Source organism: Bactrocera dorsalis, chromosome 5, assembly GCF_023373825.1.
Source record: "Bactrocera dorsalis isolate Fly_Bdor chromosome 5, ASM2337382v1, whole genome shotgun sequence".
Lineage (NCBI taxonomy): Eukaryota > Metazoa > Arthropoda > Insecta > Diptera > Tephritidae > Bactrocera > Bactrocera dorsalis.
The window spans coordinates 34,713,058-34,730,297 of NC_064307.1; the positions used below are offsets into that span (position 1 = coordinate 34,713,058).

The following is a 17,240-nucleotide window of genomic DNA, read 5'->3' on the forward strand; positions in this document are numbered from 1 at the left end:
TGTTATATACTGAATCCCTTTATTGCGACAATTTGGAATCTCCAATTAATCGTAAGTAAAATTTCATTTGTAAGTAGTTTTTTTAATTTTATGTTTTATTATTTTTAACACCATTATATTTTAATGGAATACATAAATACTTTTTACAAACGAGTCTAAGGACATATTAATACAACTAAAGTAAAATAAATTAAGATTAAATAGAAAAATAATTAAATAAATTAGAAATTCGCTAAATGTCAGTTAGTGCGGCTTGCCATTGAGGTTTCGACACCTACTTGCTCCAAATCGATGCGATCTACCGCGTATTACAGGATCCTTTGCTTTGTACCGTTACATCTGTAAAATTAGAGAATGAACGCCAAAAAGTGAGTTTAATGTTTTCAAGTTAGGGTTAGAAGTTACTTAGAGTTTTTTTTAAGTTTAATGTGTTAGCAATCTGCTCTGAAAATATTATATGAAATATATCCGACAAATATTTTTCGAGTTGGTTGATAATTAGCAAAGGGTTCTCAGGAGGATCGAGCCATGGTTAAAAATTCAAGTGAGAAAAGTTCTTTGGGAGTGGCCAGAAACGATTATTTTACATATGACACAAGCAGCTCACGACTTCCGGCCTTAGATCAAGTATCCTCTGGTTAGGCAAACATCATCCGTTTGAAGGCGAGCTAAAATGAGAAGGCGAACCATCCCTCCTCAGGGTTGAGCGCTAAAGAACACTACCAAAGAAAAGAAGAAAACAACCTCAAAAGGGGATGACGGTCTTTTAAAGAAATGCTTTTTGAACTGGTGGTTGAAAACTGTTCCGTAGATTTAAGAGAAATTTACTTAGTTTGTTTTAGATATGAAAAACTAGTGCCTGATCGGAGGATTTCTTTTCTTAATTTAGATTTTTTATAAACAATTAAAAAATCTGAAAAAGATTCTAAATCTGCCATTTTGTTAATTTAAAAAATTATCCCTTCATATTTTTTTTGTCCGATTGATTTTAGACGAATATCCAAGGATTAGTATACCTATTCCGTTTTTCAGATTCCTGTTAACCCAAGTCGAAACCTCATTTAATGATGCTCTGTTTTCACCTTCATAAAATAAAATAATTTTAATTGTAATAACTCTGACTACATGGCTCTGACTACACCTACCTCCCTAATTCAAATTACCGCAAGTTTTGGGAACCTTGTTAGAACTAATCAGGATTTATATTAACTCACCAATGTGTAGGCACGAGGCATAGCATTCCATTTGGGACTCGCTTGTATACATGTAACCATCCGAGCCGCAGACGATCTCCTCGTCCTCGTCGTGCACATTGGCGCACATGCGCTCGCAATACTCTTCGGTGTCCTTCTGTTCAACCGGTGCTGGTGAGGTTGACATCGAAGGCACATCGCCGGGAGTTGATTGACGGACTGGCACGCGTCCATAGTAGTCCTTAATTTGACAATAGTGTTTGAAAGTTCTCCCTTTAAAACATGGTGGAATTTGTGCACTTACCGAACTGGCGCTTTGTACATCCTCATCGTCCTCTGGATCATCCGCACTGAGCGAAGTGTCGCTGCCGTAATTGTGGGAACTTGATATAGGCAAGTTTTGCGTAGTGGAAGTGGATAATGCCGCGGCAGCGGTTCTATAACGTAAATGCTCATTGTCATCCACGTAAGCTTGCGGTGGCGAGTTTGTGTACGAGGCGTGTACAGCATCGCGTTCAGTAAATTCGAAGCGCAGCGGTTCAGGTGTGCGGCTATGTAGCGCGTTATAGCGCACTTTAGAATACGCTGGCGCCAATGTAGTGGGTGCGATTGTGGTGGGCGCCGGTATTACATGCTTGACGGCCTTATTACCGTCTGAATTTACCACGAATAAGTTGCTGCCGGTCTGATAGCTGCCGCGTACAATGGCGGGGACGGGATCTTCTTGATAAAACAGCTGCGATACTTGTATGGGATTGTTAAGGTAATTGTTGGCGGCAGAAGAGCCGGAGCCAGAGGCTACATTATCAGTGCTTGTCGATGGCTGGATGTATTGAATGTGTTGTGTATGCTGCTGTGATGGCAGATAGTGGGCATGACTTCGTTGAACCGGCTCTGGTGCGGCTGGTTGCTCGCGCTGCAGATACTCTTGCTGCCGCACTTGATGTTTATCGCTTTGTGTGTCAAGTTGTTTGTAGTTTGGCTCATGCTTGGGTAAGAAATAGTCATTCGAGTTCATAAATTTTATATATTCTTCAGCTTCATGCGCCGCCGCGGTCTCTGTATCGGTGTGTTGTGGCTGCTGTCGCATGCTTGCATAATGCTGCGCAACCTCTTCGGTTCGTACAGTGGGGGGATAGTGTGCATGGGGATGCGAGTACGGCACCTCTTCCTCGGCCAACTCATTATTCTCATAGACGGCATAACCAGCGCTATTTGGCACCGGGTGCTCATGTTTCACGTGTGGATGCAGCACAGGCTCTTCGTGCGGTCGTATCATTTCATAATGGAAAGCTGGTAGTCGGTTGGGTGATTGCTGCTTGCTCTGGAGCAATGCTGGATATCCTGGATAGGGCTGCTGTATGTGTGGTTTCTGCAGCTGTTGTTGTTGTGGTATGGGATGTTGTTGTATCATGTGGTGTGGCTTGCCAGCGTACTGCTGTAGCTGTTGCAGGTGCTGCCTATAATTCGGATCGTGTGGTTCGAGTAAGGGGCGCACAATCGCTTTGCCATTGTATGGTGGCGATGCCTTGAAATTAAATTCTTCGTGTTGTTGCAGCTGTTGTTGGTGTTTTAACGGCTGGGCAGGCGCCGTAGACTGTGGCAATAAAGCATTTGGGTGTGTTTGCGGTTGAGAATGTGCGGCGAACGGGTAAGGCGGTCTGTACACGGACACTTTGCCAGCATTGAATGGGACCGGACCTTTGGACGGTAAATGGTTTATAACCCCCTTGGGCTTTTCAAAGGTAAAACGCGGCGGCGCACCATTAACAGGCGGACCGTTCTGTACGCGACGCATAATCGGCGGACGCGATTTTTGCTGAGGCGGAACGCCTGCTAGCGGCCGACGATTGGGCATGCCTGCGGGTTGTAAATTATCAGCGCGCGCCATGACGCGTTGTGCAGCGGCCCGGTAACGTTTGGCCGCTAGAGCCTTCGGGTCCTGCTGCAATATTTTCATTAGTCGCGCATAGCGCGTGCTATTCGTAGCGAGTTGTGCAGCGTGGGCGTCAGCGCTTGGAGGAGCATGTGTGGACGGCAGCTTCTCTGTCGCCTCGTTGGCGCAATGCGCGAAGCTGCAGAGTAAAGCAGTCACAGCTAACAGAAATGGAAAAATAACTGTTAATTTCGCCATTTTCGGCAGATCCGCGAGTATTTTATGCTGAAAAATGTTTTGAATAGTTTATTATTGTTTTTGTTTTTTTTTGTTTATGCGGCGTTTATTGTCCAAAACTTGATTTGTCTTAAAAACATTTTCTTTTATCGAAGTCGATATGCACTATTATTTGTAAACTTGTCTCTTTATTGGCATTTTCACAAAGTAACACTTTATTTAAAGTCCTTTTGGCTTTCTATTACATTGCTCTTGCTCTCTATAAGCGTCAACACTACTTTTTAATTTATGCTTGCAGACAACACTAATAAATCCTTTACTATATTCAGCACATCCGCGTATGTCGAGCGTTCAGTAGCGCGTCCAAATCACGTTTGAAACGGTGATGTGTGGTCGCGCATGCGCTTAGCTAAGTTCCAGCGCCGGCGTTGGTCTGCGCTCTGTCGTGCAGTTACTTTTACGAAAACTGGTTATATCTCTTTCTATTCTACTTCATTGTTGCATTTCTTTTCTCGGCCACTGGCTGGCTTTGTGGCTTCTCGTGTTGGCTTATTGCTCTGTAAACGCCACTCTTTGGAAGTTTATAGGCTTTCGTTCCGTTCAGCGCCGTTTTTGTGTGAAGGCGCTTCATACGTACAAACATATGCTTATGGGCAGCTAGTCGACAGCAATAGTTTCGGTTACTGCTCAGCTGGTTTGAGCTACTATACCAAATTATAAGTGTTTACGTACATATGTAGGTGTATAATTTTCTTCTCACAGTGTTCAAAAATGAAAGTTCAATAAGAAGATATGAATAATTTTAGAAAAAAAGTTGAAGCTTCAAAAACTGCGAACTATCAAACAGGTCCATCTATTCCGCTCTCTTAGCGCTTCAGAAAGTAATCATTTTAATATGTTGTCTCCTAATTTTAAAATCTTTTTTTCTGCGTGTAACTTTACTTTAAAAATAGGTTTGATCTAGTGACTGCTTTGGGCATACTGAAATTATGGAGAGAACACTTCTTCAACCTACTGAATGGCAGTGAAAGCATAACACCATGAGATGGTGAATCTAATTCCCCAATCGATGATTATGGAACAGACGTTATATTGGCCGACCATAAAGAAGTTCCCAAGCGGCGGGACCGATGGATTGCCGACCGAGCTTTTCAAATACGGCGGCGAAGAGCTGATCAAGATTAAAGCCCACCGTCAAAAAACTGATTGGACCTTACCAGTTTGGCTTTAGACCTTGCAAATCAACAACCGACAAGATATTCTTGGATATCTTGGAAAAGACCAGTGAAAAAAATAAAAAATATTGGGCAGCTATACAGCGATTCCAGCGCGTTTTCCATGCTTCGTAACATTTCTGGAACGCTTCGACTGAGATGTCCGCGAGTACCCTCGTCACGGCCGCCTGGATGTCCGTAATCAACTCAAAATGGGTTCCTTTGACCACCAATTTTGTTTTAGGAAACAAAAAAGTCACAGGGTGACATGTCGGGCGAATAAGGCGGCTGGTGCAACACGGCGATCCCTTTAGAGACCAAATACTTACTGGGATGCGCTGAGGGCGGTGTGGTACGGCGCGTTGTCGTGATGAAGGATCCAGTTACGAGCGATGTCTAGGCGCATCCTGTTGACTCGTTTTCGCAATCTTTCGAATACTTGGCAATAGTAGACTTGATTCACAGTTTTCCCCGGTGGAAAGAAGTCTTTGTGGACGATTACACGGCAATAGTCATCGTTTTCACTTTCAACTTGCTCATGCGAGCTTTATTCGGGCGTCAGTCCGCACCTCCTTAAACTCTTTGTGCTATCGAAACACCTGAGCACGACTAAGAGCACTATCACCATACACTCTTACAATTTTAGCGTACATTTCCGAAGCTGTTTTGCCCAATCTGGCGCAAAATTTTATTGCGACGCGTTGCTCTTGATTTCGTTTTTCTATTTTCGCGACGAGCACTACAAACACACGTCTACTCAACTAGACGCAGCAGACGAACTAAACAAGCTAGAGCGGTGGTATATATGTATATCAGTGGAGAGGGGAGGGATGCCGAAAAATAGAAAGGGAATTTCAAGGTCACAGGTTGATCACAAGCGCTGCAATAAAATCAGTCAGATTACTTAATTGTCAAACCTCGTATTATAAAGATAAGGGTTGGCCATTATGTTTTTAACAAGGATAAGTGGCCCCAGCAGATGGCTCGAATAAATTCTAATAAAATGCAATTTTACAGTGATTATAGGTATGCCAAATAATGGTCGAATTCTCTCTTCCCAGGCGTCAATCGTCTCGGGCTTATCTGACAAGCATTTTCACATAACTTTAAAATAAATAGTCCAGCGGTATAAATCGTTCTTGAAGATTACGTCACGAGATAATACACCCACCAAACGGTGATTTGTGGAGGATGTAACAGAGCCTCAACAATGGCTTGTTTATTGTCAACACTCCCAATGCGACTTTTGTGTTTATCGCTGAAAAAATTTTCTTGTGAAAAGCGGGAACGGTGTCCATCTTCTTTAGGGCTCATTTACAGGAACTTTTGAAGGTTGTTCGACTTGAATTTTGTAAGCCAGAACCCCAAATCCTTCCACAAAAGTCCATATAAAGTGGATGAGCATAGCTCCAATCGTGGCGCACAACGGCGGATGGACTCTTTAGTGTATTCTTCGACATTCTGCGCCACAAAACAATAGCGTTTTAGGTGCGCTCTCTACGGCGTCTCTGAGGATGCGCATTATCCACTAGAGTAAACGGGGTAGGTATTTGAGACGTCTTAAACATATATAAGATTTATGGTACCATAGCATAACAGACAAAGAATGAACGTATTTTGATGCGGCACTAATTTTGCTTAACAACTTTGTTTTGAATTTTACTCATTTGTCCCATTGTGCTCTTCGTGTTACCACAAAATTCAAACGTAGTAATTTAAGTTTAAGTGCAGCTGATGGCATGTAATGTGAAGGCAATATGTTCGATATTTACTAGAAATACAACTTTATACAGGCGCACACAAACATTACTAGGTGAATTGTTAGAAGGAAGTGGGATCAATAGGTATAATATGTGTATTTATACCATATACAATGAAGCTTAATGACTTTATGGCGTCAAATACACGCCTGAATGGTTGCTGTGAGCGATCAATTTGTAACTAAAAGTACACATATGTAAACAAGTTCGTGCTAAATTCGAAAAAGAAAGGCATGAAAAGTTAATTTGTTCAATTTCCGGCCATACGAATTGCTCTGCGGCGGTAAGATTGCATAGATCAAAAAATTCGAGAAGTTGGCAGTTTCCCTAGCCAAGTTGCCAGCTGTGCGCGTAGATTAGATTAAAGTGGCACATCCGATCAGGTGAACCAAAATAAAATTCTCTTCTTTTCAAATATTAGTACTTCCATATGAACATGTGTGTGTGTTTACTTGTAATAAACACCATGATTTCGCTGCCAAATGCCGATAATAACTTTCTTTTTATTTTCTGATTTTTATTTCTCATTTTGAAATTTCAATCCAAATCTGCTGCAGGCATACCTCTATATAAATAGAAAGAGTCAAGTGGCCGAAAGTCCAAGCTGTCGATGTCAAACAGCGATTGGAATTGAGTCGCATTAGCTGCGAACAATTATTGTTGGCGCGCTGCGGCTGTAGCACGCTTCTCAAGCGCCATACATACTTATGTACACTCGTTCGGTCGGCAAATAGCGGTGCGCGCGTGTTACTACTGCCTCATCTCGTCTATCATTATACGTGTGTTTTGGAATTTTATTCAATTAATTGAACCGCATTGCTGCGGCTAACCGCCACACCTCATCTCCAATTTTAGCAGCTCTGATTCCATTACAAATGACTTTAGCTAGTTTTTGTGCGGCTGTCTACGAACAGCGAAAAGAAAATAGAGAAAAATGCTTTTGAAGCAACAGAAGTTTCGGTTTGCTACTTGCAGCCAAACTAGTTTATTCTGCTTCTTCTTCGTGTGGCTCTGTCTCGCCGCCAGTCGCTTCATCTGGTGCATAGCAATCTGGTTTGTTGGTTTTCTTTACCAATTTTCGCGGAAGCCAAAACATTATCACATAACGGTTTTTCTGTATAAGCAAAATGTGTACAAGTGGTCAATTTGCTGTTAATAAGCATAGACCAAGTCATATGTAAATATGAAGGCGCTCTATTCAAGAGCATTCCATTAGTTTTGTGAAGTCGCAAAATATTTTGACCTTACGCAGTTTCTATAAACTAAAGTTTGCTGAAAACTAATTGTACATAAAGAGTGATCCATTTCGAGTTTTCCTATTTTTTTTTTAAAGAAAAACACAGAAACTTCAAATTTAATGTGGAATGTGTATTATCATTCGAAGGAACATTTTTTGGCATTTCTTTTACGAAGATTATCTCTTTCAAATGCTGGCCGCGGCTATGCCTCAGATGGTCCATCCGTTGAGTCCAATTTTCGTTGACTCGTTCGAGCATTTCGACTGGTAACTGGCGAATGACACGGGTGATGTTTTGTTCCAAGGCCTGAATCGAAATGGCACAAAACGTAAAATTATCTGCTCATCGAAGTGTTCTCCCAATAGATCTATTGACTGATTAATGGGCCTCATTGCTGAACACAATTTGGCTTGAATACGTCGGTATTTCTTCGAACTTTTAAAGAACCCATAGAGCGAAGAGGTGTCGCTTGGAAGGGTTGAGAGGTTTCAGTTCATGCACAAGCTGTTTTTTGTATTTTCAATTTAAGATCACGAAGTAAAAAGCGACAAATCGTTCCATACGGCAGTCCGAGTTGCTGCGAATGGCGCGGAATCGACTCTCCATGGTCTTCGTGTACATTCTCAGCTGCTATATTTTCTTCACTACTGGACGTGGTTTATTAAATAATAGTACTTTTCTCAACTTCTCTTTAAAACTTATAATTTTCTGACGCGGTACTCAGCGTTTTGAAAAGGTTTATCGAGGAGCGAATTTTTTAATGACAGTACATCACTTCCACAGAAGTCAGGTTCATGGACAGATTCTGAATGAATCCGAAACCAATTGTAGGATGTGTAAAAAAAGGGCGGTGTTTTAACGTTACGGCTGTGGGCGCACTGTACCTCTCGCGAATTGCATTGAGTCAGAAGAGCACGGGACCACTATTAGTTAATCAGCGCTCGGAGAGCTAATCTATCAAGTAGTAAAACATAAGAAGAAAGCGGATCTCTGACATGTTTTCACTTTAGAGATACCGATTTCTCTGGGGTTTCTCATTCTTACCAAGAAACACCGTACCATTATTATCGAGACCAAGCACTTCTAAACTAATCTCTAGCATGATATTAGTGAGACTAATATCCGGCTTGATTATCTCATATCTGAAGAGGGTTACACCTTGGTGCAGTATATCCACGGACACTTAATGGTAGTAACTTCTCACTGAAAATGCCAATAATCAGGATTCTTGATACTAGATTTGGTGGATAGTCAAACAAAAGACTCCTTCAACAACCTTCTAGAGCGGAAATTTAAATATCATCTAGCGGCGCTTTTTCCAATTATACTTGCTTCGTTTGTTCTCTTGAGACTCATTCAAACGCATACCTGAATCGTTTTTTGAGAGCATTATTGGAAGCTGCAAGTCTGTCTAACTGACATTTCATTGTGACATTAAAGAAGATTATGCTCTGGGACGCATTTTAGGAGTTTGATGTTGCGGTTGTTTGTATTCAACATCATCAATTTTCACTGAACCAAACGAATATATTATGTTTTTTGTGACAATAAAAATTGTGTATTTATACGCGCACCATTACACTGCGTAGTTAAAATTCTTATTAATGTTCGTAATGTTATTATTTAGTGCTGTGGTTAGTGCTCATTTTGGAGCTAATTAATTAACTTAATTTCGGTCGCTAGAAATGTAAAATATTTAATGATATTTATACCCGAAACAGGGTTTGTCATGACGTTTGTAACACCCAGCAGGAAACGTCGGCGGGCCCCTCGATCAGCATGACGAGCAGAAAGGTAGATAGGAGAAATATTTGAGATTTTGCACTCCGACCTATGGTCATCTATATCACATATGGTCACAAAGTTCCAGCACTCTGAATAATTCCACGAGCTTGCTTGGCGCGATGGAGGTAATGTGATCCGTGTCCACGTAGATCGATCCTGGGGCCTCGAGCCTGCCTGATTCTACAAATTTGGGGCAATCTAGAATCAGGTGCAATGGAGTTTCCTGTGCTATTGTCGCAGAACCGATAGTTTGCCCAGGAGACCAATTTCGATATTTGCACACGTCCTTTACTCCGCAAGAAGCTGTTCATATAGTATGTCGGAACCACCAATATCGGACCACCATAGCATATAGCTGCCATACCAAAAAATGACCAGTCAAAATCAAGTTCTTGTATGGAAAACTTTATTTTTGATAAGATATCTTCACGAAAATCGGTCCGAAGTAACTCTACTACTGTGCCCATTTGAATTTAAACTGCGCGCGTTGAAGGATTTGGAGAATTATTTTTGTTTTCATGTAGAAATATTCATTAGTGTTTGAGATACGTGTCGTTTTGTGAGCTGCTAAAAGTGAGTTTTTCGTTTTTTGCGATGTCGAAATTTGTTGAGCAAAGAATTTGCATTAAATTTTGTTTACGAAATCAATTTTCTGCTGCGGATACGTTGAGGATGGTGCAGAAAGCCTTTGGTGATGAGGCTATGTCTAAAAAAAATGTTTACAAGTGGTATAGTGAGTTCCAAGCCGGCCGTGTACGTGTCGAAGACGAAGAGCCTCCAGGGCGACCATCAACAAATCAAAGATTTGGTGTTGAAAAACCGTCGATTAACAATTAGAGACCTTGTTGATGAAGTTGGCATATCGAAAGGGTCAGCCAGTACCATTTTGAAGGATGTTTTGGGCCTTAAGCGCGTCAAATCTCGACTGGTACCGAAAACATTGAATTTTTTGGAAAAAAGGCGTCGCGTTGAAGTGTGTGAAACGATGCTTTCCGACTACCATGGTGTCATGAAATGCATTATAATTGGCGATGAGACTTGGATGTGCCAAAAGAGAGCCGAGACCAAAAAAATCGCGCCAAAATCGCTCAAAAATCAAGGTCATGTTGGCTGTTTTCTTCAATTATCGTGGTGTTGTGCATTATGAATTCCTTCCAACCAGTCAAACAGTCAACAAGGAATATTATTTGTACATTATGCGTCGTTTGCGTAACGCTATCCGCCTAAAAAGACCGGAATTGTGGAAAGACAATTCTTGGTTTTTACACCACGATAATGCACCATCCCATACATGCCCTCGTAATTCGTGATCATTTCGCCAAACACTCAACCCATATCGTTCTGCAACCATCGTATTCACCTGATCTGGCGCCGTGCGACTTCTGGCTGTTCACCAAGCTCAAAAGTCCGCTCCGGGGACACCGTTTTTATACGATAGAGGAGTTTCAAGCCGCAGTGAAGACGGAACTGAAGACCATCCCGGAAAGTGTTTCGAAGATTGGAAAATCCGTTGGCATAAGTGCATTGCATCGGGAGCGGATTACTTTGAAGGGGATGAAATTGATTTGGAAGAATAAATAAAGAATTTTCAAAATAAATACAATGTCACCTTATTTTTTGGGCACAGTAGTATAATCTCTGAATAAATTTTCAGATTGGGACACTATAGAATATAACTGACATACAAACTGTTCAATCAAAATGAAGTTCTTGCATGGAACCTTTATATTTCTGAAGGGTATATAGCCGAAGTTTACTCTATTACATTATAAAGACTTACTACAAACCACCAAGGGCATAAGTAACTTTCTTGCCAGTAATATTAAATGATGTTCGAATGTGGAAATTGCATAAATGAAACGTCCGTCTTGGTATTGATTTGCAGCAAATGTAGTGAAACATAAAGTGAAACAAACAATCGTAAACGGTAAAGATAACAAATATTGCTTCGAAGTCAAAGGGCCAAGTGACAAAATAACACATGAATATAAACAAAAGAACAGTAGCAGTAAAAATGACAACAGTATATACGTAAATATTGACGATTCAATATATGTATGTATGTATGGTTGTGTAAAGGCAATCAACGGCATAACAGTTACTTTCATAAATGTGATAACTCGAAGAAAAAGTTGCACACGAACTACGCATGTGGCAAGAATACAAACAACACAAAAATCAACAAACATGCCATGACACCTAAAACCAATAAGAGACTCAAGCTGACAGGGAGGGCAACGCCGCTAGCCAACGTGGACGCCAGCCGCGTCAATGTTTTCGCCTTACTGCCGTTATGATAGCCATCAAGAAATAAAACCGAAAGCATCACAATAAAAATAATCGCTTTACCAACAAAAGTTGTGGACAACAATGTCTTATGGTTGTAGTGTGGGGGAGTAGTGCTGATAAGCACCAGAAAATGCAGCAATCAGCAACAATGCCCACCAATAAATGGTATAATAAATAAACAAACAATGTCAACAGCCACTTTCAGTCACAAATACTTGTACACATGTCCACACATTGACAGAGCACTTGCTTTGGTTTCAAAAAGTCAGCCAACATACGTTGAGTAGCCAACAGAAAGGGGGATAGAATTAAATTTGATGTCTGTGTAATATTGTTCATATGTTTTCAACTTTGGCTTCTGAGGCTGAGGGGATATCTATTTAGAACAAGTTTGAATTGTAAGTTGGTGGGTGACGGCTTCCACGTTTTCGTGCAAAAAGTCCAACTACTTTTTCTACTTTTGATAACTCATATCATATAATAAAACGAGTATCATAACAGTTATTATAACAAAGCAAATAAAACTTTATGAGGTTATCTGAATCCCCTAATTATGTATCCGCAAGGCTCAATTTGTAGTTTTGGCCCTTTTCCTGCTGACGTACGCCGATGATATTGATTACATTGGCCTCAACAACCGCGCTGTTAATTCTGCTTTCTCCAGACTGGATAAGGAAGTAAACCGTATGGGTCTGGTAGTGAACGAGGACAAGACGAAATATCTCCTGTCATCAAACAAACAGTCGGCGCACTCATGACTCGGCTCCCACGCCACTGTTCACTGTCATAACTTCGAAGTCGGAGATATTTTCGAAATTCAATCCAGAATAATTCTTGCCAACAGGTGCTACTGCGGACTGAGTAGGCAATTGAGAAGTAAAGTCCTCTCTTGACGAACTAAGACCAAACTCTACAACTAACTCATCATCTCTGCTCTGCTATATGGTGCAGAGGTATGGACGATGACAACATTTGATGAGTCAGCGTTAAGAGCTGTACGAGTTATACGACGACATTGATATAGTTCTGACATGCCGTCCTTTTAAGGAAAACTTTTTTATTTCAACAAATCTTCACAATATTTGGGACAGAATATTATACAAAGCATAGCAGCAATTTTTGAACATATCGTTCGGATCGTTTTTTCTTGTTTTTCATACAAAATGAAACATCAATGGATATTGAATCATTTTGACTGCCCGCGAATATATGAAAACCATTTGACCCATTACAGTCTTTCACAAACCGTCTACTTGTCCTGCTTCCTTCTCCAAAATTGTCTACTGCCGGTTTTGCGATATGGAACAGGAAACTCCAGAACACTTGATTTTAGATTGCCCAGAAATTTTTAGAAGCAGCCTCAATGCATTAGGATCCATTTATGGGGACATCACATCATCTCAACCGTCCAGCAAGCTGCTGGAATTATTCAGAATGCTGTACCTTCATGACCATAGTATATGATATAGGAGAGGGCACAACATACCATAGGTCACAGTGCAAACCTCAATTATTTTCTATTTATCTATCTAATCTAGGTTAGCTCAATGTCACCTGAACCAAACTTTTTATAAGTAGGTGATTAAATTTGTAGTAACTTTACACGCACACACCATTAATGACTCAATGAAGAGAATAACATTGAAATCTCTAACTAATATTCCCCTAAATCTATATGTATATTCGGCTTAATTTCTCCTCCAGTTTACTATAGTTGTTCCTATCGACAATTAATTTAAACAAACATTCTGAAGAGTAACGAATCCGCATTGTCGAAAATTGTAACATGTGTCATTAACAAATTGCTCAAATTTAACTTACCCAATTCAAAGAGCAACATATCCAATTCGACTACAACCTAAAAGCATTCATAAAGCAAGGAAATTGGAGCCAACAACGAACCTGTCTTGCCGCGGTAGAAACAAGAAAAAATGTTAACATTGGTTGCACCGAGCTAGAATACCATTCACAGAAATAACGATACATATTGACTTTGATCGGTTAATTAGTATGACACATCTTTCGATCTGAACAATTTTTTCAGATATTTTAGCATTGCCTTGGACAATAATTCAAGCAAAATTATGTGAAGATATCTTGTTAAATAAAAAAGTTTTCTATGCAAAAGTTGGATTTTGAATATTCAGTTTCTATGTCATCTATATGCTATGGTCGTCTGTGCTGAACAATTTTTTCAGGTATTTTACAGATTTTTTTGAAATTTATCTCCAGCTGTATGATATAGTTTTCCGACCTAAAAAATTTCTTCAAAGTATTGTTTCTAGAAGGCTGTGTAGAAGTTCACGGAAGTGAGGAAAGTTCTCTGATCGTCATTTACTTGGGAGTGGTCAGAAACGATTCTTTTACATATGACTCAAACAGCTCACGACTTCAGGTCTTTGACCAAGTATCTTCTGGGTTGCCTAAGAACATCCGTTTGAAGGCGAGCTAAAGCGAGAAAGCGAAATATCCCCTACATAGGGTTGTGCGCTGGGTTTCGGATCCGTCACGTAAAAAACACCCCCATTGAATAGTAACAACCAGCCTAAAAGTGTTGTTGCTTTAGAAAATGATCTGTGCTAAATTTTGAGAATATAGCTTGTCACATAAAAAAGTTTTTTTCATACAATAACTTAACTCTGATCGTTCAGTTTCGACAAATGAGCAGCTACCTTGAAAGAAAAGGTTGTGGTAAAAATTTCAGAGGGAAATCTCAAAAACTGAGAGACTAGTTCGCGTGTATACAGATAGACGAACAAGGCTATATCGACTCAGCTAGTTATGCGGACCATTCACATATATATATATTTGGCTTAAGGCTGTATAGATTTTCCTAGATTTTTTTTTTTTATTATTAGGTGTAAAATAGTAATACAATTATTATTTTACATTTTGATTGGAAAGAAGCACTAGCTACTGAGGCTTTCGGCTTGCCTAGATTTTTTATTACATACCATCTATGAAAATTCCATAAAGCCTTACTTAAAAAGCCGAATATCTCGAGAAGTATTAATGATAGCGATATTGACCTCGGACTTTTTTGTAGCAAATAAAATTTCCTACAAGTTCACCACGAACATTTTTTCTATAGCTCTTGTCATTTACGAGATATATACAAAAAAAATGCGAATTTCGAGAAAAAATCAGGTTTAGAATCCCGTACTACCTCCTTGGTTTGAGTTTCTACTTTTTCGCCATGGACACTTTTGTAAAGTTTTCAATTCTGAGGAATATGTGTCTAAAGTCAACGCAATGCCATTAAATGCCTCTAAGCTATAGCAATTCAAAGAAAAAAAATCACGATTGTCGTGTATTTTCAATGGAAAATTCTTATATGCCTTGGTCCCGTCCATAATGTTAATATCAACGACTCAAATTTTCAGGGAATTTTTTTAGGGTATTTCCAAGAAAATTTCATAATGGTTTTGAAAAAAATGAATAATTCAAAAAAAACACCCTAATATATATATTAGAGGGTTTCTGGCGTTTCCTTATGGTTGCTACAAACTACCTTTTAAGTTCAGGGTATTAATAGATAGTGTGATCCAAGTACGAGTATAGGTACTCTTTAATAACAGTTTTCGCTAGATCACGTGTGAATCATGTCAAGCTTTCATATTACTTCTGTACAGTATGGTCCCGTTCTCAGCAACTCGGACTTTACGTTGAGATCTTAAATTGAAAAATACACCTTATGTTAAAACTGAAGCCGATCAACCTTCTTAAGCGTCATCGCTTCCCTCTATGGGCTCTTGAAAAGTTTTAAGAAGATTCGACGTTTTCGATCTATTTTTGGCTTTTTAGATAGTATGTAAACAAGCGAATAGACGAATAGCAACCTGAAGACATTCAATAACTACCATTACATCCAGAAAAAAGGCGGTTTGGTGTGGTTTGAGTGCCGATGGAATCATCGGTTCATATTTCTTCAAAAATGATGTCGGTGAAAACGTAAGAGTCAATGGCGATGGTTATCGCGTCATGATAACCGACTATTTGATGCCTGAAATTGAAGCTCATGATCTTGACGAGATTTGGGTTTAACAAGACGGCACCACTTCCGGCACATTGTATCAATCAATGGATTTATTGAGAGAACACTTCGGTGAATAAAAAATTTCACGTTTTTGGCCGATCGATTGACCACCAAGATCGTGTGATATCACGCTGTTAGACTTTTCCTGTGAAGATATATAAAATCTAAAGTCTATGCGAACAATTCCGCTTCGATTCAGGGCTTGTCATCTGAAATTGGACTCCAACGTTTGAAAGAGATAATCTTCAAAAAATAAATATCAAAGAATGTTCTTTCGATTGACAATAAACATGCCCCATTAAATTTGAAGTTGATGTGTTTTTTCTTTACAAAGGGATCCCTACTCGAAATGGATAGGATTTGACTTAATATACCCTGTTCAGGGTATAAATATAGAGTAACAGAGAAAATCATAAACTAATTCCGACAAATAGTTGTTGAAATGAAGCAGGTAAAGCGCTACAACAAATATTTGTATTTGGGTATGTAAGTAGGTATGTAAGTAGATAATGTATGCGAACAACTGAGTGAAGAAAACTAAAATAGCACCAAGCGCCGCAACTTTGAACCTGTTGCAGAACTCACTGGCGTCTGGCTGTTCGCTTTGAAACTGTATATGTGTGTATGTAGGTGTGTTTGTTTACAGTAAGTACATTTTTAGATTTGTGGGACTGACCGCCAGGTCGTTACCCAGTTGCCACAATTTTCTTGCCACTCATCGTTGATGATTGTGCTTTCATTACCAGTTAACACCTCGGTTGCCAGTTGGTTTTGAATTTTTAATGCTTTGCTTACCTACACTCCTGCATACGAATGTACTAATGTACGTATGGGCTTGGCTGTTAGCTGCCAATCTATGTTTGTATGTTTGTGTGCTTTTGCAATTTTACCATATATCTGTGTGTATGTTTACTAGAATACCGCTAATCCGAAAATTATGAAAAGTGAAATTTATGTTTTTTACGCCACAAAACAACTGCAAAAGTCACATGCAGAAGCACCTCCACACACAAACACACACTATGTGGCATAAACATATGTAAGTCCGACAATAAGCATATAAACTCCGCTTTGCCAGTAGGAAATATATGTACATACAGATACACTAGTATGTAAGCGAATATAAGAAACAGTAAAAAATAAGTGACAGTTGTGGCGACATTGAATACTAAAACTTTCGCTTGACAGCCACAATGACCACAATAATACAGCTGCATATGCATATGTTCAAAGTGTATGTTTGTATTTTTGTATGTACCATACACCTGGGACGTTGACTTATTAATTTCTTACTGAACCACATATATTTGTTGTTTTTTCTGCTATTCATATGCTTATTCGCGAGATGCGCAAAGAATGCCGTTGGCAAAGTGGTAAGACTGTTTGTGGCTGACGTTTATTGGAAATCACTTCATTCATATTTTAATTTCTGCCGTTATATTGCCTGTTTTCTACACACATTCGTGTATATTTACTGGTTTATAAGTTTACATGCTGCTGCTCTCTATAGAAACGGAATGCACAATGCCCCAATATTTCTTCACAAGTTTAGTGGATACAAGTAAGGAAGTCTAAGTTTGCACACAGGCAAGGCACAGTGTGGCGAACAGAC

At 39.7% G+C, this 17,240-nt stretch overlaps 1 protein-coding gene across 1 annotated transcript; it reads right to left on the bottom strand.

The window, feature by feature from the left end:
- Positions 1–115: 115 nt before the first annotated feature.
- Positions 116–3,863, bottom strand: LOC105227109 (uncharacterized). The gene is made up of 3 exons (XM_011206308.3): positions 1,498–3,863; positions 1,215–1,434; positions 116–339 (listed from the first exon to the last, which is right to left on the bottom strand). Exons 1-3 carry the CDS (start codon positions 3,325–3,327, stop codon positions 299–301), a joined length of 2,091 nt encoding a protein of 696 aa, XP_011204610.2. The 5' UTR covers positions 3,328–3,863; the 3' UTR covers positions 116–298.
- Positions 3,864–17,240: the final 13,377 nt, after the last annotated feature.